Source organism: Belonocnema kinseyi, chromosome 2 (assembly GCF_010883055.1).
Source record: "Belonocnema kinseyi isolate 2016_QV_RU_SX_M_011 chromosome 2, B_treatae_v1, whole genome shotgun sequence".
Lineage (NCBI taxonomy): Eukaryota > Metazoa > Arthropoda > Insecta > Hymenoptera > Cynipidae > Belonocnema > Belonocnema kinseyi.
The window spans coordinates 97266548-97286176 of record NC_046658.1 but is presented as its reverse complement, the minus strand read 5'-3'; the positions used below and the strand labels follow the sequence as shown (position 1 = coordinate 97286176).

General features: G+C 36.7%; 1 protein-coding gene and 1 long non-coding RNA gene across 2 annotated transcripts in view; one reads left to right on the top strand and one right to left on the bottom strand.

The window, feature by feature from the left end:
• Positions 1–8668: 8668 nt before the first annotated feature.
• LOC117182908 lies at positions 8669–11201 on the top strand. Its single transcript, XM_033376023.1, has 5 exons — positions 8669–9449; positions 9557–9667; positions 9716–10476; positions 10906–11060; positions 11147–11201. The coding sequence occupies exons 1-5, from the start codon at positions 8669–8671 to the stop codon at positions 11199–11201; spliced, it is 1863 nt and encodes a 620-aa protein (XP_033231914.1).
• A 4350-nt stretch (positions 11202–15551) lies between these two features.
• LOC117167600 overlaps positions 15552–19629 on the bottom strand; it is a 17880-nt gene continuing 13802 nt past the window's right edge. Inside the window, exon 4 of the long non-coding RNA XR_004466414.1 lies at positions 15552–16982. This is a non-coding gene — a long non-coding RNA (uncharacterized LOC117167600). The remainder of the gene's footprint in view (positions 16983–19629) is intronic.

The following is a 19629-nucleotide window of genomic DNA, read 5'->3' as shown; positions in this document are numbered from 1 at the left end:
ACTATGGGGAATTTGGAGTGGGGGGTGGTCTGTATAATGGGGAATTTGGAGTGGCGGGAAATCCGCCATGAAAGGCACTATGGGGAATGTAGAGTGGAGGAAATCCGCCATGACAGGTACTATGGAGAATTTGGAGTGGGGGAATCCGCCATGATAGGCACTATAGGAAATTTGGGTGTAGGATCATTAACATAAATATAAGGGTTAACATAACCTAAAAATACACAGAAATCCAGAGAAGAATGTCAGAAGTATTAGCCCTCATTCAGTACGAAAAATCTGAATATAAAAATTGATTATTTATAAAAATCGCAAATAAATATTATTTTATACCAATAATGAGTAAAAATAAATAATTTTTCCTATTTCTGCTAAAACTAAATTACATAAATGAGATAATATTACGTAACATTATCGCTGGAGACAGGTCATAGAAAGGAAAATCATAGTTTTTAGTTTCAGCTAAACTTATTCCATAAAATTTTTATTTTGATTCATACATCATTAACAATAAAAAGTGGTATGGTCAGTAAGTATTTCACTTTTGCTGCAACATAGGATGTTAACATACTGGTTATTTTCAAAAACACTAAATGAAAGTATAAATCAAAAATGATATTGGTAATTGTTGTTTAACTTGCTCGCTGAAATATTCGAATTTAACAGCAATAATCTGACGAATAAGCATTTCGCTAGGAGACTGAACTTTCTCTCTCAAAATGTATATTTATGTATCTCAGTTATTAGAAGATTTAAACACTTTTCGACATCCGTAGCTTGCCTTTTTATTGGTCATAAACATTCATCGGCACAAACAACAATTTGCTTTAATCCTTGAATTTGATTTGATAGTATTTGGAATACAAAAAGGAAAGAATAAAGGAATTAACATAAACGAACAAATAACTTTGCCAAATAAGAAATAGGTGAAATTGACAATGGGGGGATGCGCCACGGTTTGCCGAGAAGTGTCATGTCACGTGCAGTGAATAAGGGTCTCACGGTGAAGCGTTCCGGCGCCCCTGATAGAAGAACAAGAAATGGGCCAGAGGCCTGTCGCCTTCCAAACGGTTTCGAGCATAAACTATTATCAAGAGGAATCTTTTGCATAACATAAATGTTGTCTTTGTCGATCCTATAATTGAATTTAGTTTCTATAACATTGATATTTATCTGGAATGACAAAATTTTCAAAAAAGAATATTATTTTCAAACATATTTTCTTATGTCAACAATTTTCAAATGAAAATTACTTTTTTAAATTTCAGCTCAAATAAAAAGCGAAAATATTTCCCCGAATGCCAGACAGGATAATATTCAATACAAAAGTAAACATTATGCTTCCAAAAAATCTTTTGAACTAAGATTCTATATAGTAGATGGATATTACTACACAAATGAAATTTCGTTTTATTCGTGGAAATATTGCATATATATTGTTTATCATTTTATAGAATGTTTTAAAATACAAAATTAAAATATAAATTCTGAATTTTACAATAAGACCTCTCCATATATCAACCAAGAAAAATTTGAATGAAGAACAACATTTTTAAACTTGTTACTATAGTGCAAATATATTAGGATATAATGCATCGCATCTATATGTGGGGAGACTCGTAATCGTCATTACGTCGATGTATAGCGTCGCTTTAGGAAAAATCCAATTGATCAAGTGCCAGCACCACTTTCAAGTGAAAGATATTATATCCACAGCTCTTTGCAGCCAGGCTCCAATTATTTCTAACACAAGCACCAGTACACAATAATGGCCGTTATCACTCGAGAAATGCCAAGTCCAGATCGACGACATTCGCGTACAAGACGACTGGAGGTTCATACCTTTGTCGAGTGGAGCGCTGTATGATTGGTCGAGTCAATCATTTGGCATAACCGGTATATATCAGTGAAATTCTTGATCACTCAATGCTCAATTCACTTGCATAATTGGTATTGGAATGTATGATGATACGTAACGTATTTTCACGACGTTCATGATACTAACATTTGCTGTCGCGTATTTTCAGTGCGGAGAATCTGAAAAAATGAAAAGTTACTACGACCTTAAATTTAACGAATAAAACTTTACTAGGAAGGATCCAGAATCTTCTTAAACCGAAGTCGAAGTTTGGTTACCTGAAGTTCCTATCAGAGTTTCACACCCCGTGAATAGAATAGTATACTGCCGCTTGGGCATGTGGATCATTTTATATTTATGGAAATACTTATTACTCATTTGAATCATTCGACTTTATGATAAAAACAAAAAACTTTTTGATATAATATTCATGCTGAAATATATATCTTTTTTTGGAATAAATTTTTAGTCTGCTTTATTTTTAAAAAGTATAAAAATATTGTTTTTATTGTTTTCTATTCTATTTTTGTACAGTTCGTATACGCAGAAACGTTTTTATAAAATAAAAAAATGATATACCCATTTTTATTTTAAAATTTGTAGTATAATGTTAGAAAATGTGTATAAAATATTATGATCAATAGAAAAAGTGTTATTCTTTTAGTAACATGTCACTCTCTAAAAATAAAGTTTGCTTAAACATTCTTTCGAAACATTATATATTTTGTATGGATCATTCACCGGATTTGTATTCATATAGGCAGTAATGTTTTTTACATCAGACAAAATCCATCCACCTAATTCTCGTTCAAAACTTTTTCCTAAATTAAAAAATAATGCTACAAACACTCAATAAACTTTTGACTGAAGATAGGAAAATATTTTTATTAAAAAGTTCCAAACCATACATGCTTAAAAATTTTGTTTAAATAAATTTCACTCTCAATTAGCCACAGGACGAAGCACAGCTCGAAAGTACATAACGGTAATCCAAAATGTGGCGCGGCACAACACAGAGCGAGAAGGATCACTATATACCCGAAAAACAAACTAGGTGACTATGTCGGTATGTCAATCGCATGTGAAAAGGAGTACAAAAAGGAGATCTTCTACGTTCGACTACTCACGAAGAAGTGAAAACTATACGACGCGACGAGCCCCCATGGTACGCACAATAATCAAGGTAACCCAACTTAAAGTCACAAGGCATTATTTGACCGAACCTGCCGCCCACCATCGTTCACAGGACGAATAATTATGACATCGACGCGTGAGCTGCTTTCTACACATACAAATGATTTCACAACTAGCGGTACCGTAACAGTTTATAATGATGGCAGGATCGGAGGGCTGAGACGAACGACCTGGAAAAGCAAGGTGGTAGTTGCCATCTTAATTGTCACGACTCTTATTAAACCATCAGGACCGGGATGTACTTGAATAACTTGTCCCAATGGCCATTTTGACGGTGGATATCTCTCGTCTTTTACTAAGACGAGTTGTCTGACTGCGAAGTTCTCTGTTGGATCACGCCATTTGCCTCTCTCTTGGAAATGGTGAAGGTATTCAGATGACCAACGTTTTCAAAAGTTGTCTCAGGTACTTCTGATATTCCTGCATTAATAATGAGGCCCAACTGGTCTCCAATTAGAAAGTGGGCTGGAGTGAGTGCAGCCAAGTCGTCCAATTAGTTAGTGAGGGAGTATAATTGGCGAGAGTTTAAACAGGCCTCTATTTCTACCAATATTGTGGATAATTTCTCAAATGTGAGCTTATCGTCTCCTATAACCCTTTTTAAATGATGTTTGGTAGATTTCACTCTAGCCTCTCACATTCCCCCGTGGTGAGGCGAAGTTCTTGAGCAGCTCCTTGGAAAGTGGTACCGTTGGCAGACTAGAGGTGCCGGCAAATCCCTCGTCGACCGATAAATTTGCGATAAGCAGCCAAAAACCAAGCCGTAGTTAGGTCACTTACGACTTCCAGATGAATTGCACGAGTGGCAAAGCATACGAAGAGAGCGATGTAGCCTTTGTATGAGCGATGCCCCCTTCCTTTTGTTGTGCGCACTTGAATCGGTCCACTATAGTCCAAGCCAGAGACGTTGAAGGTTCGAGACGGTGTGACTCGGGCCTTTGGTAGATCGCCTAGTGTTAGTGTGGGCCCACCATGAAGAAAGGAAAGGTGGGCATGGCGAACGAAGAGACGACTGAGAGCTGATGAGTAAGTTAAAATTGGAGGGTGCTTGGCCTCATGAGAAAGGTTAGCGTAAGACAGGCGTCCTCCTACTCGCAAAATCCCATCCTCCCTTCCCACAAAGGGATTCCGTTTTCTAAGCGGATTCCCTTTAAGTGAAGATCCTTCAGAATTTAACAACGCGATTTCTGAAGAAAAAAGTTGTACCTGAACCATACGAATGACTGCAAAGCAAGCGTCAGTAATCTCTGATGCAGTGAGAAAGGCGGCAAAGTCAGGTTATCCGTTTCGACATTTGCGTAATCTAACGAGAGGTCGACGACAATATTCTAAGATTCGGATCAACCGAGTTAAACTTGAATATCGCTTTAGAATTTCCGGTTCACTTTCTGGGCCTTGAATGTGCAGCACTTGCCGAGGGTCTGGCTGCTTGGGCCATTCCTTCTAAAAAAGGGTAAGCCATTTGGGACCATTTCACCATAACTCAAATTACTGAAGGTTTGATGGTTTCAATCCGCGGGTTGCCAGATCTGCTGGATTTTCTTTAGTTGGCACATAATTCCATTCGGCCGAGGGCAAGTCAGTTTGAATGAATGATACGCGGTTCGCTACGAAGGTTGTCCAATGGCACGGTTGCTTTCGAAGCTAGGCAAGGTAATTTTGACTGTAAGACCAGATACAGTCTTGAAGCACGATAAGTCCTTACATGACAAATTAATTTTACAAGCAGAACCGCAGTACTTAACTCGAGATTCCAAATGCTCTTGGTTTTCACAGGACTGATCTTTGTTTTTGCCATTAAGAGTGAGACCTTGCAAGGACCTTCGTTAATTGAAAGTCTGAGGTATACAGCAGCAGCATACGCCCGCGATGAAGCATCACCAAATCCGTGAAATTGAGCTTCACAGTCTAAAGAGGCTCCCAACCAGCGACTGATCGAAAGAGTTAAGAGGGATGTAATTGAATTGCAGTAATTATTCCATCATTCAATGATTTCCTTAATTCGAGGCGAAACCCAGTCACATTTTAAGATCCAGAGATCTTGCATTAAAATTTGGGCAGTGTCTGTGATGAGAGCAAGCCAGCCGAGAGGATCGAATAATTGCGATATCCTTGATAGGATAAATCTTTTGGTAGGGTGCTTAACAGCAGGTTTCATTTCAGTGATACTAACTCCAATCGTATCTGTCGCTGGATACCAACGTAAGCCCAAAGTCTTGACTGATTCATTGAAGTCAATATGCTTATCGATCTTGTTTAGTTGATCGCGATGATTCAAAACCTCAGGTTGGTTGCCGCCCATCTGTCGAGTTTGATTCCAGCTGAATGTAAAAGTTCACATAGTTCTTCTCGCTTTTTTTATTGCAAGCTCAAGGTTATCCGCTCCCGCGAAGATGTCGTCCACATAAGCATTATGCTTGATGCAACTTGCTCCAAGTGGAAACAACGATAAATATTTGAGAGTGAGCTTAAGGCTACCCGCCCGGTTTCAATACAAGAGGGTGGAGGTTGTGCCTTTAAAGGGAGGCGAACTGTATACCGTTCCTCACCGTTTCGAGAATGCTTATCTGATTAAAGTCGATCACAGACTTCATCATCTGGTTTTAGTTTCTTTATAGGAGGGGCCACCTCTTCCACAGCCTAAAAACGTTGAAGCATTTCTTGCAAGCCATCGTCTAAGGCGTAATGCATGGTTTTAAGTGGTATTGAAGACTTGGACGCCGCCCGCCTTGGATTGTCCGAATACAGTAATCCTGAAATTTCCCAGCCAAATACAGTATCTTGAGATATTAATTGAGTTGGTGGAAGCCGACGTAATTCTGAGCGAAAGACTTGGCCATAGACATCGACCCCTAGATTTATATCAATTGAGTCTGGTTCTAGCCAATGAGGATCTGATAACTTAATATCTGCAAACAGAGCAGAATCCAAATCCGTGAGTTTCCTGGAAGGAACTTGTGATGTAAGATGTGGCAGAATCAGAGCTTGAATTTCGAGATGAAATGAAGTGTCATTATATTATTGCAATGATGCTTGAGTAGTGGCACGCACAGTACCAGTTCTTGATGCACCAATGCCAGTGGAAGCAATCCTTTCACGGCGCTTGGGAAGTTCGAGTAATTTCACCATTGCCTCAGTAATAAATGAAACTTCAGAATCCTGATCGAACATAGCGCGGACACGTACTGGAGTTCCTCTTGGGCCAAGAAGCATAACCTGAGCCGTAGCGAGAATTACGGAGTGTCTTTGGGTTGGTAAACTTGATGTGTTAGACGATACTTTTGTTGGAATCCGGGGGTCCCTAATTTCTTGAGAGAGATTAGCCATCTTATTGCAATTCGTGGAAGGGGTTGCTCGTTTCGGGGATGCGTCGTGAATCGACGAATGATGTCCATCGTCCTCTGCACGATGGCTACCCAAACAATCAAAACAAAAACGTAGGCGATACACCTCTTGTTGGCATTCAGTTGGGGGTTTTCCTTGATATTCGGGACATGTAGTGATATACGAGGTGTGTTCAAAAAATAAGGTGACTTTATGGTTTTCTCAAAAAATATTAATTTATTCCTCAATATTTATGTTGCCCCCTTCAAAGTAATCCCCCTCAGATATAATACACTTGTGCCAAAGCTTTTTCCAATCATCGAAGCACTTCTGATAATCATTTTGTGGTATAGCCTTGAGTTCTTTCAGCGATGCAGTTTTTATCTCCTCAATCGTTGAAAATCGATGTCCTTTCATGGGTCTCTTCAGTTTTGGGAAAGAAAAAGTCACTGGGGGCCAAATCCGGTGAATATGGAGGCTGAGGCATAACTGTGGTGCTGTTTTTGTTCAGAAAATCTTTCACAAGAAACTATGAATGAGCAGGTGCATTATCGTGATGCAAAAGCCACGAATGGTTTTTCCAACGTTCCGGACGTTTTTTGCGTATCGCCTCTCGCAAACGGCGCATGAGCCAACCGATATGCCAACATCTTCAGCAACTTCTCTGATGGTAATTCGGCGATTTTTCAACACCATTTCTCCCACTGCTTGAACGTTTTCATCTGTTGTTGACCTGCTGGGACGTCCAGGGCGAGGTTCGTCTTCGACATCCTCTCGGCCTTCTTGGAACAGCTTGTACCACTTATACACATTTTTCTTACTCAGAGTAGACTCATTGTATGCAACTGTCAACATTTCAAGAGTTTTAGAGCAGTGGATTCCATTTTTCACACAAAATTTAATGCAAACTCTTTGCTCCATTTTTTTCGAAAGAAGAAAATCGTCGAGCACACCAAACCCTTCTAACCTTTTACGCCTCTGCCAGAAAAACAACACGAGCTTTATAGTCAGAACAGTGAAAATATGATCTTGACGAGTGTACCAACACAACAAAACAAAAAATTTAAAACTTGAATGTACGTAGCACGCGAAAATTGAAAAGCCGCCTTACTTTTTGATCACACCTCGTAATGTCCACCCTTACAGAGTAGGCATAGAAGGGCTGATCTATTATACGTATTAAAACTAGACCTGGCATGAAAAATACGTTTGGGATTTGGTCCAGATTTAGAATGAGTTGGGACGGGCCTATTATTAGTCTTAGTGTCAGCAGCAATCATACAGAGTTCATGAGAGCGATGTTCGAGAAATTCTGTCACTCAAGTGCTGAAGCACTTGAGACAGCTTGATGATCCTTCACACTAAGATCAGCCTCCCACAGCTTACGAGATTCAGAGTCTAAGCGCCTGTCTTATACATATATTAACCATATTCCCCAATGTTCCACAGGCATTTCAAGGTTTGTTAGCGCGCGTACGATACACTGAGCCTCATCACTGAATGCACGTAACTCCTCCGCAGACTCCCTTTTTAAATGTGGCAAGTCTATTAAAGGAATTAACAGATTATTTACTGTCAGACAAGGGTTAGAAAATCGCACTTTCAAAGCCTGCCAAGTTGATAAGTAGTTTACGATAGTCGAGCCACATCCTTAACTAACTCGGCCGCGGAACCCCTGAGGCATGATTTTAGGTACTGCAACTTAGTCACTTTTCTCATAACAAACTGATCTCTTTAATTTAGATAAGTCAGCTTATCCCTATCTATGGTACTTGATCGTACTCTGGGAGAACTTTGTTCGATGTATTCCAATTTGGAATCATAACAATCAGATCTACTTAACTTATCTTTTGCAATTATTTATATCTGTAGTATTTTATTCTTGAAGAACTATTTTCGCTGAATATTTTTGGGAAAAAATTACAATTCTCCTACTCGGTTGGGGATATAGTTTAAGGTTATAAAGTCTGGGTATCTCGCCCTCGTTTCATCGATCTCTTCAATAGTACCCGATCTGTTTGATTAGTTTTTAGGTATATATTTTGTCTACGTATTGGAGCCTCGGCATCCTTTCTGAAATCTGTTATAGCTTTTTGGAAGGTCTGACATGGATTCGAAGCGGAAGGTTTTAAAATTTGCAAATTGGAACGCCCGAAGTGTGGTCGGTAAGAGGGAGGAAATTGAGTTACTGCTCTTTTTCAATGATTTGGATGACCTATGCATCTCCGAATCTTGGCTGACCAGTGGTCAGGGTTTCGAGATTAAGGGTTACTTACCTCTCGGTGTGACAGCATGGATTTAACTGGTCTATGGACGAACGACATGGAGGTAGTTGAGCTAACTATCAGAACATCATTAGAGATGATTGCTTTCCTATCCATATATGTCTCTCCTGACGCTAGAATCACACATGACTTTCGGCAGGGCTTGATTGATCATGTGTCGCATAGGGGCTTCTTGATAATGTGTGGGGACATTAACGCCCACACTCCCATGGGGGGCTCTCCAAGCACAAACTATATGGGCAACCAGTTGTGTCCCGCGGTTTTTGACAGCGGCTTGATTCCTCTCAATGACTCTGCCCCCACCTATATTTCTGTTCCTGGCCGACTTGCCAATAATTTGGACCTTGTTTTCTCTACCGCTGCACTAGCGACAGTCTCCACTGTTCGAGTCGGAGATAATAGTCACAACTCAGACCATGCTCCGGTCTTTGGAAGGCTGGACACCTCTCCTGCTCTTCGCTGCTCCTCGTCCTGCAGATTCAGCATTAAATTGATGGATTGGGGCCTGTTCAATGAGAAAATGGAGGGTCTTATTCCGAGCCTTAGATCTGAGCTAGTGAATGGAGCTATCCCTGCGAACATATATGACAGATTTATTAGTGCGGTCTGCGACTCCCTGGAAGCATGTGGGGCCTACAGGCCGGACTCTCCTAGAGGACATAGGTCCAGGCAACCTCTCAGGTGGAATGCCGAATGCAAGATGATCCAGGCTGAAAGGAAGTTGGCAGGAAAGAGATTTGTGGCCAATCAGACAGATGAAGAAATGGAAACATATAGGAGGGTTGACTGTGAGGTCAAATCTCAGCTTAGAGAAATTAAGCACCAGTCCTTTTGAGCCTTTTGTGAGTCCTTGGATCCGGCAACGGGCCTGTCGAGGATCTGGTGCACTGTTAAGGCTTTGGCCTCTCGAGCTGGACAGCCTTACACAGGGATAATTACGGACCCTTATTCTTCGGCCATTCGGGAATTGCAAGAGGAACTGGTTCGCTCGGACATTCCTCCTCAGGTGAGGCACCCTTTCTCGAATTCCGATGAGGAGGACTGTATGAACCAGCCTTTTTCCTGGAAGGAGTTTCGGGTGCCCTGTCTTTGTGCAAGGCTAAGTCATCTCCCGGAATGGATGGTCAATGGTATGTTCTGCGGCTCTTCTTTCCCGGAATCCTGGAGGACACTCGTGTACACCTTATCCCTAAACTAGGTGGTAGGGGCTTCAGGCCAATATCTCTAACACCAACTTTCTTCAAGTTATTCAAAAGATTGACCCAAAGGCGGCTGAAATTCTTGGCGGAGGGGAATGACTGGATCTCAGATTTTCAGTTTTATTTTAGAAGGGGCAGACCATCTATGGATGACGTGTCCTCCGTAGTTTCCGACATCATGAAGGGTTTTGGAGGGGGTAAGGGCACGTTGGATCTTGCTCTTAACCTTAAGGGTGCGTGTAATGCGGTTTTGCCCGAGCCTCTGATTGATGAGTTGAGGGGCTTGGGGGTTCCAACAAGGCTGCTCAATTTAGTCTCCTTTTTGGTTAGCCAGCAGAATTGCTTTTTCTCCTCCGACAGATCCAAACCAAGGCCCTGTGGAGTTGGTGCTCCCCAAGGGGGAGTCCTCTCACAGCTCCTAATTTGGCTAGTTCTGAGGAGGCAACATCTGCCAGACGGAGTAAGCGTGGCTATGTACGCAGACGATTTACTGCTTTACGTCACCAGGATTCTGGGGCAGGAGGCTTTCGAGCTTCTGGAATTGGCTTGTGAGCAACTGACCCCTTGGCTGGAGAGTCTGGGGCTCTCCATTACGATCCCAAAATCACAACTCTGTGTCTTTTCAAAGAGTAGTGAAGGGGGTCGTGGCATTTCAATTAAGATCAATCAAACAATCATTCGGAGTCAATGTACCCTCAACTACTTGGGAATAATATTAGATTTAAAAAATGAATTGGATCCCTCACATTAAGCCGATCGCCGCTAAGGCATCGAGAGCTCTTAATATTCTCAGAGTATTTACAAGAATCTCCTGGGGCGCCTAGCCCTCCCTCTTGTTCATTGTCCATAAGGGGTGGATCAGAGCGTGCTTGGAGTGGGGGCCCCCCTTTTCTTCAGAGCCTATCGAAGGGTTACCTTGGGGTGCATGAGCTCCACTCCCATCTCTGTGCTTCTCTCAGAGACAGCCGAGACCCCATTGTCGTTTCGTCATTCGCTACTTGCAAATAGGTTGATACTGCGTAACTTTTGTTGTAATGCGATACAGCTAGCGAGGAAATTGGATGACTTGGCAACCGCAACATGTACTAAGGGTTTCAGGGTGAACCCGGAAAAGGTCAACCTATTGGCTGCCTATGGCGCGATGGGAGCTAACATGGGAGCGTTGGATTACTTGGATCGTCTCTGCGGGACCTTCGAGAGGTTTGCCGGAATGACTTTAATGCGTTGGTTTTGTGGTCTTAATTTACCTAGGCGATTTATTATTCTGGTCACCAAACTTCGGACAGGTCACATCTGCACGGGGCATCATTTTACAAGGATGGGTTGGAACCTTTCGGTTGAATGTAAATGTGGCGCCCCGTTAAAGGACCTTTCCCATATTTAGAATCAGTGCCCTACACTTGTAGGGGGAGGCCTGCTCTGCATTACTTTTTTGAGCGTATTGGGCCGGCCTTGGTACGGAGTGAGGGAGTCGTCATCGCGGGTACAAGCGAAATGGAAACAATTCGCTTTCACTCGACTGAGGTGTTTTTCTGTAGCACAGTAGGAACCATCGTGTGGAAGGCAAGAAGAATTGTCCAACATCAACTTTCATTTGAGCCGCAACATGAGTGAACCCCTAGTTTTTTCTGTGTGGACCACAATTTTTCTTTCCCAGCTTACGTCTAAACAGAATGCGATATCGCTCTGAATGTTTGGAAAATGAAAGTGCAGGTAATAAAGTGCATGTCTCTGCTTTATTCCGGTCGAAATTCTGAAAAAGGAGAATTTCGAAGAAAATATAACTGGAAACTATATCGGTACTTTTCTTTCCCAACTTTCTTCCATACGAAATGAGATATCGTATTCAAGATTTGGCACGCTAAATAATAGGCACGAATGAAGGTATCTAGAGCTCAACCATTAGAATTGTGAAAAAAGTTGTTTTTTAATACTAATTTGGAGAAATACCGACCGTGCTGTAAAACCATGCAGGCAATTTTCAATGTTTTCAATGTGCTACTTAAGTAGTTTATATTTATTAAAGTGGGACAAAACAACAAAAATCGCTCACGAACATTATACACAAATAATTAAACAACTAATGTTTGCAATTGAAATCCAAATAAACAAATTTGTTCTGACATACCAAAATAGCTTTGGATATACATATCATCTGTGTCAGAGCAGCACTATCGCAGCGAGTAGGCAACTTCGAACTTATACGGGTCTGTGGATAATGCTGATTGCATGATTACTGTTACCGACGGGTGAACCCATCTACCCATGGACATAGGAAACAAGGGACTAGGCATGCCATTGCGGGGGTGATGCAATGAGGGGGAAGGTCCGCCACCTTTTTATGTCCCGCGACAAACATGGTAGCGCCCACATGTTTATATTTTCATGCACAGTTTGTCTGTAAAAATGCTCGTGCGCATAATCAAATGGCACATCGTAAGATGGCGGCTCTCCCCACTCATGGAATTCTTCCCCCTCCCGTAGATTCAACCCCGCTCGCCCAAGTTAGAATAGCATGCCTAGTCCCGTGTTTCCTATGCCCATGCATCTACCTGATTCCCGAATCGGTTGTTATAATTGTAAAACAAACTCCGAGAAGTCTCTAGGAATGATGTATTGTAATTGAGGAAAAGTTTTATTATTTCATGTACGTGTGACCGTATGGGGTCTAAAGGTGAGACGAGAGGAGCTCGGAAAGCACCTATATGACGCAAGGAGGGGTGAAGGATGTCGGCATCTTCGAATACCAGGAGTAATCCTAGAATAGGCGGAAGGATGTATGTGGTGGGTTGAAGGAGTGTTGCGGTCGGCGAATATCATATCACATGTTAAATTCTTTAGAATAAAGGACAGTGCATTATCTTGGTAAATGTAAAAGTGTTCTTGTAATTTGACCACCCCGCCTCTCATTCTGAAAAATTTTCCGCGTTATTTAAACTTTTATTTTTCAATATGGGTGATAAAATATTGATCTCAGGACTGACTTGATCAGCTGGTACACTCGTTACATGGCCTTAATGCTATTCGATGCTACTCGACGAACTGCCAATTTTTATACCATGCAATGCCTTTCACGAAACAAGTTCAACAAAATCTCGGTTTTTGTCCCACGCAGGTACTCACTCGCATATGTTGCGTAATATTATATATTCCAATTGGAAAAGTTTCAAACGGTCCTGACCATTTACGTTTAGTTCCCCCCGATTTGTGGCCAAGGCAGATTTGCAAAGCAGCCTCCAACAGTAGGCTGAAACCGAGAGTTTGTATATCGAACAGGGAGTCAATGCCATCTAATGATGTGGAAAAAATATTTAATAGATTCAATGCCAGTTAATATGATTTGATTCTTTTTTTGGACAACAATGCAATTGGTACGCACTTAAAGGCACTGCAATTATCGTTTTTTTTATACCAGTAATTCTGAGTAATCTCAATATTCTGGAGTAATCCACTTGTAATCTTGAGTAATCCAGTTATCATCCGCCAATTAATGACTTGTAATCCAGAGTAATCCAGTTAATTCAGGGTAATTTATATAGAAAATCCGCATAGTTAACTATTTTGTTACATAATCTTTTTCTTGGTAGAAAATTAATTTTCTTCGCCGAAAATTTAAATTTTTTTCTATGTTTTTTTTTGTATATTTAACTATTTGGTTAAACGTGAACCTTATTTGTAGAAAATTTAATTATAGTTAGGAATTTATCTTTTGTAGTGGAAGGTTCAACTTTAGTTGAAAATCCATGTATTTTGTGCAAAATTCCTCTTTTTGGTTGAAAATTGTTTATTTTCTTTAGTTAAAAATTATTTTCTCTAACTGAAAACTTAACTATTCTCCTTTTTATTATAAATCAATCTTTTTAGTCGTAAGGTCAACTGTTTTATTGAAATGCGTCTATTTGGTTGAGGATTCAATAATTTTGTTAAAGATTTGTCTTTTTTGATTATATTCAAATATTTTTGATTTAAAATTAAACTTTTTATTGTTGAAATATGAACTATTACTCTCAGAAAAATATTTGTTTGAATGAAACAAATTCTTTCTTTGATATATGGTCAAACAAATATTTTATTGAATTAAACAAATATTTTTTCGATTTAAATCTTTATCTGAACAAAAAACAACTATTGTTTACCTTAAACAAATTTTATTTGAATCAAATAAATTCAATTTTTGATATAAGATCAAATAAATGTTTTTTTGCTACGAACAAATATTTTTCTAAGTCTACATTTTTCGTTCAGAATTCATCTCTTTTGGATAAAAATCAATCCAGTTTTGTGGCTAATGATTCATCATATCAGTTAAAAATTCATCTCTTAAGTTTAAAATTTGTATTCATCTTTTGTAATTGACAATTCATGTCTTTTGTTAAAAATTCATTTTTATATTCTCATCAGAGAAGGTATTAGATTTGTGCTCGGATTTGTGTAAAATTTGACCCTCCGAGTTTTTGTCAAAAGGTCCACGTTCTGAGACCCCCTGAATTCGAAAAACAGGGTTTTACGCATGTGTCTGCCTGTATGTCTTTTTGCCTGTCGTTATGTCTGTCTTTATGTCTGTATCTCTGTCTGTGAGAATGATAATTTTTGAAAAAAATTAATCTATTAGATTGGTTTTTGGTACACTCTTTTAGTGTCCTAAGCTAAATGCCAAGTTCGTTAGTCAGACATCTTAGAAAAAAATACTAAAAGTGAGCCCATAATGAAAATTTTTGAGCAAACATTTTTACATCATTCAAAAATTATCTGTAAAGTTGTTCATAGTCTCGGTTGAGATTATTTTTTTCAAAGTTTGTACCGTTTGAAAAATTATCTATTTTGCTTTTTGTTTGCAAATTTGCTTTTAAGTGAAAATTCAAGTATTGCCATTGGCGATTCATTATTTTAGTTGAAAATTCATCTATTACGAAAAAAATGGTACTTTGCTGTTGGAAATTCGTTTTTTTTATTGTTAAAAATTAGTTTTTTAAATGAAAATTCAATTATGGAATATTTTTGAAAAATTCTCATTTCTTAGTTTTACAATCCAAATATTTGGTAAAAAATTGGTTCTTTTTAGTTGAAAATTCAAGTTTTTTGTTGAAGACTCGTGTATTTTGCTAGAAATTTGATTACATTGGTGAAAAAAAATGTTGTGCTAAAAATACAGTTTTTTGTAGAAAAGTCTTTTCTTTGGCTTACAAATTTAATATTTTCAATGGAAATTAAAATTTTTGTTGAAAATTCATATTTTCAGATAGAAAACTCATATTTTTGTAGTAAATTGGTCTTTTTTTCTAGAAAAGTATACATTTTGCATAATTTCAAATAAATTAAAAATAAATTAGATTTAAATTAATTAAAATTTTTCCTGTCCGGAGAGAAATTTCAAGTGATTAATTCACGGAACAAAATTTAACTATTTAGTTGAAAATCTCTTTCTTTTTTATTAATTGTTTTGACTGAAAATGTAATTATTTTAATTTTTTAATCAAAGTTTATCTTTTTTTATATGAAAACTCAATTATTTGATTGAATATTAATTTTTTTTTGTTGAAAATTTGTCATTTTGGTAGAAACTTAATCTTCTTTCCTGAAATTCATCTCGTCAGTTGAAATTAAGCCTGAATATTGAAATAAAACAAGACACGAAATGTTCATTAGTTTATCATTTTATTAGACAAGAAATACATAAGGACACGACAATGCTACATATGCATAATATATATCTAAAATGTAAGCATGCAAAAATTAACTGCAATTTACCACTAAAAATATTGATTAAAAATAGACAATAAAATCGCAATTCACGGTTTTGCTCGGAACACAGGTCGGCCTCACAATAAGAAAGTGATGAGGAAACATTTCCGCAAATTAAAGTACCCCCTCCACTAGCCTTCCACTGGTCATGAAACACGATACGGTGTAGGATTACACTACTCAGCGTGCGAAAGGGTATCCTGGAGGGGGCATCTTCCAAACTCAAAGTTGGAGAAATACGGTTTCTTATTGAGAAGCCAATCTGTAACCTGAATTTCTGTATTATTATATAATGACATCCTCAAAATATTTCAGCAGCTTCTTAAAATTCAAATTCTTTCATTCTAATATCTATGCTCTAGACCTAATAACGGATTATAAATGACAAATTTTCGAATTTCTATATCTTCTCTGATATAATAAGCAACGGTATAAAATATCAATTGCAAAAATTGGTAAATATTAAAATCTGAATTTTTTGAAACTTTAAAATCGAAAATAGTATCCTCAATTATCAAATCAGCATCTGCAGTAAAGAAATTTGTATCCAATATAGGATTTAAAATTGCCCTTTCAAAGTTAGGAATAGTCTCTATATAGGATAAAACTTCAACAATGTGCTTTGGTTCTATCATCTCTTCATCGAAGTTAACAATTGTGTCTTTTTTGACTTTGTTTTCCAATAAGGCAAGTTTGAAGATATTAGGCTAAACATGCATTGTATGACAATTTTTATCTTTAAACATTTCATAATCTTGTTTGTAATCATTTAAAAGATCTTGATTGTACGAAATTGACTTCAGCATTTCTTCTGTTTTAATGTCGAATGCCTCCTGATTTTGTATTGAATTGTAGATATGTTTTCTTATCACTAAATCAGCAAATACTCCATTGAAGGAATAGAGATCTTTTTCAATTATAGATTTTGGATAAAAACTGTAGCTATGAACACGCCTTTTATAAAAAATATGGTTTGCGTCAAAATAGTTGTATATTCTTACTGAATGATAAAAGTTCAAATATTTTATCATTGAAGTGACAGAAGTTCTTTTGATTCTGAAATCTTATTGACAATATTCAATATCCTTTAAGTATCTTTCATTAATATAGCATGCAAATTTTGAATTTGGACGATATCTTAAGTATCTTAAGTAACTTAAGCAGTAATATGGATCTTCTCTCCACACTTGTTCTAAAGTTTTGTATTTATGCTTTCCAAAATACAATTGATATTTTCCTACATCAGAGTAATAGTCAGTATAAGGCATGATGGAGACGATTGGAAAATAAAATACAGTTCCTTTTTCTTGATTTGTTAAAAGTTCTGTGATTGATTGTGAGGGTCTTCAAATGTATTAATGTTAATACAATTCTTGTGATCTGTAAATAAAATAAGAACATGAACTTAGTTGTATTAAACCATAAAATATTTGTTTGAAAAAATGTAACTACTTAAGTGGCAATTAAATTCTTAACTTAAACTATTCTTGTATGAGATTCTATTTATAATAGTTTCTCGGAATGACTAAAAATAACTTCACTTGTTTATTAAAAGGTACAAAAATCTATATAATACCTGAAATATGTAATGTTTTTTAAAGTTAAACATTAATTTGTAATTGTTTAATAAGGCGAAGTGGAAAAGCTAAAATCCATCGTATCGTTTGAGTTACGGAGAAAATTTTGTTGTTCACATCCAAAGAAATTTAAAAAAATCCTCCTGTTCTGTTTTAAAAGTTCTTGAAAATTCCAAATTCTTGATATATTTAATTTAATTTTGTTAAAGGTTCTATAATCTTTAATTAACATTTTTTAAGATCAGATAACTTATATTTTTTTACATATAGGGCGGAGTGAAAATGCAAAAATTCATCGTATAATTTGAGTCAAGCCAAAAAAGTAGTCGTTTGGGATCGAAAAAAATAACAAAAATTTCTTCTGTTTGGTATTTTAAAATGGTTGGAATTGCACTTTTTTCATTTTTTCAATTTTAATTGACTATATGTTCTACAACCTTTAATTAAAATTAATCAAATAATTTGATCCAAGGAAAACAGTTGTCATTTGTATTCAAAGAATTACAAAAATTCTCCTGTTCTGTTTTATAAAATTTCGAAAATGTAACTTGTTTACTTTATTCCATTTAATTGGTTACAGGTTCTACAATAGGGTGGTCCAAAATTGCTTTCTTTGAATTTGCACACAAATCGCCCCCAAATATATTTAAATCTAGAAAAAATTAGTGCGTTTAAAAAAAATGATATTGAGAGGTTTCGTCTGTCCCATTTAGTTTAAACACGCATTTCCTATAAGAAAAAAATACTTTTCTGTAAAGGGCCTGGCCTTTGTAAATAACTTTACTAGTGCGTCTACAACATTTATTTTTGAAGAATAATCAATTTTTTTATTTTTATTTCCCCTACCATAACTCCCAAAAAATGAGTTTTCATGGTTATTATTGGTAGAAATTTCACTTCACGTGTAAAAATTTGTCAAGCGGCCCAGTTGTTTTTGATGGATTGTGATATTTCTTCGGGAATGCGTGATAAGCTAGAATTTTACATAAATAAAATGGCCCTAAAACATTTTTGCAAAATTATCATTTTTTGAGTCGTTATATTATGTAACTTTTTTAGCATTGTTCTCGTAATTAATTTTTTTCTCTCGATCACTACACACTATCGCCACAACTTTTTGCATGTTACGTTAACTATGTTTATTCTATAAAATAAAAATAATTTTATTATTTTTGCATAAATATTGATGAAATTAGCAACAATTTTTTAAACAAATAAAATTCGTTCTAACTTCTCAATTGATTTCAATTCTGTAGGTCGAGACATGCTGCAGTGCGGCCAATTAGAAAATTGGGGTTCAAAATGATCCAGAGCCTACAATTTTTATCCGATTCCATCTTTTTTAAAAATTAAAGCTAATTAAATTCTGTAGAGGTCTGTCGAGGGCGATTTTTCTAAAAAGGCTAGGTCACAAAACTCTAGTACTTTAATCCTAAAGGGTGTAATTAACTATTACGTTATATTGGGTTTAAATACAATTACCGATTTTTAATAACAGTGAAGTTGATAACATTATAAATTTGAACACAAAAGGTTAAGAACGAATCGGGTAAGTATATAAATTTTTGCGCAACATGAATAAAACGTCATCCAATAAGTTATAAATTACAGAATAATAAATCATTTTGGTTTAGAAACTAAACGTATGTGCTCTAGTTTTCGGGTTAAGAGCTGATATGATTTGTGATCGAGGGACATTAAACATTAATAAAACATAATTTCAGAAATCAATTATAACACATTAACACAATAAACACTCTTCGATTAAAAACGAATCATATGTGCTCTAGTTTTTGTATAAGAGTTGACACTATTTGTAATCGAGATGCAGGCATTAAATAGCAATGAAATAATTTCATAAATCCTTATTAAAATATTTCATAAATCATCAATCGCAAGACAATAAATACTCTTCGATTAGAAACAAATCCTATTATATGTTTTCTAGTTTTTGGAATAAGCGGTGATCTGATTTGTAATCGAGGGGCATTCAACATAATAAAACATCATTTCATAAATCATCAATTACAACACAATAAATATTCTTTGATTAGAAAAAAATCCTATCACATTTGTGCTTTAGTTTTCGGGATAAGAGCTGATATTATTTTTAATCGAGGGGCATTAAACATTAATAAAACATAATTTCATGAACCATCAATGAAACATAATTTCATAAATCACCAAGAAAACGTAATTTCGTAAATTATCAATCGCAAAAGAATAACTCTTTCATTAGAAACTCATCATATGTCGTCTATTTTTTGTGATAAGAACTGAAGGATATGATTTGTAATCGAGGGAAAATAATAAGCATAAATAAAACATCATTTCACATACTATTCGATTACGAGGGTGGATCAAATATAAACCGGAATTTTACAAATACTTTTCTTAGCCAATCGCAAGCACTCTCACAGTGTAGGTTTTTGTAATGTAGTGTATTAGGA

Coding starts and splice junctions, on each gene's coding strand:
- LOC117182908 (XM_033376023.1), top strand. CDS start 8,669: ATGGATTTAACTGGTCTATGGACGAACGACATGGAGGTAGTTGAGCTA. Junction 9,668..9,715: donor GCTCGGACATTCCTCCTCAG/GTGAGGCACCCT, acceptor TGTATGAACCAG/CCTTTTTCCTGGAAGGAGTT. Junction 11,061..11,146: donor CTCTGCGGGACCTTCGAGAG/GTTTGCCGGAAT, acceptor AACTTCGGACAG/GTCACATCTGCACGGGGCAT.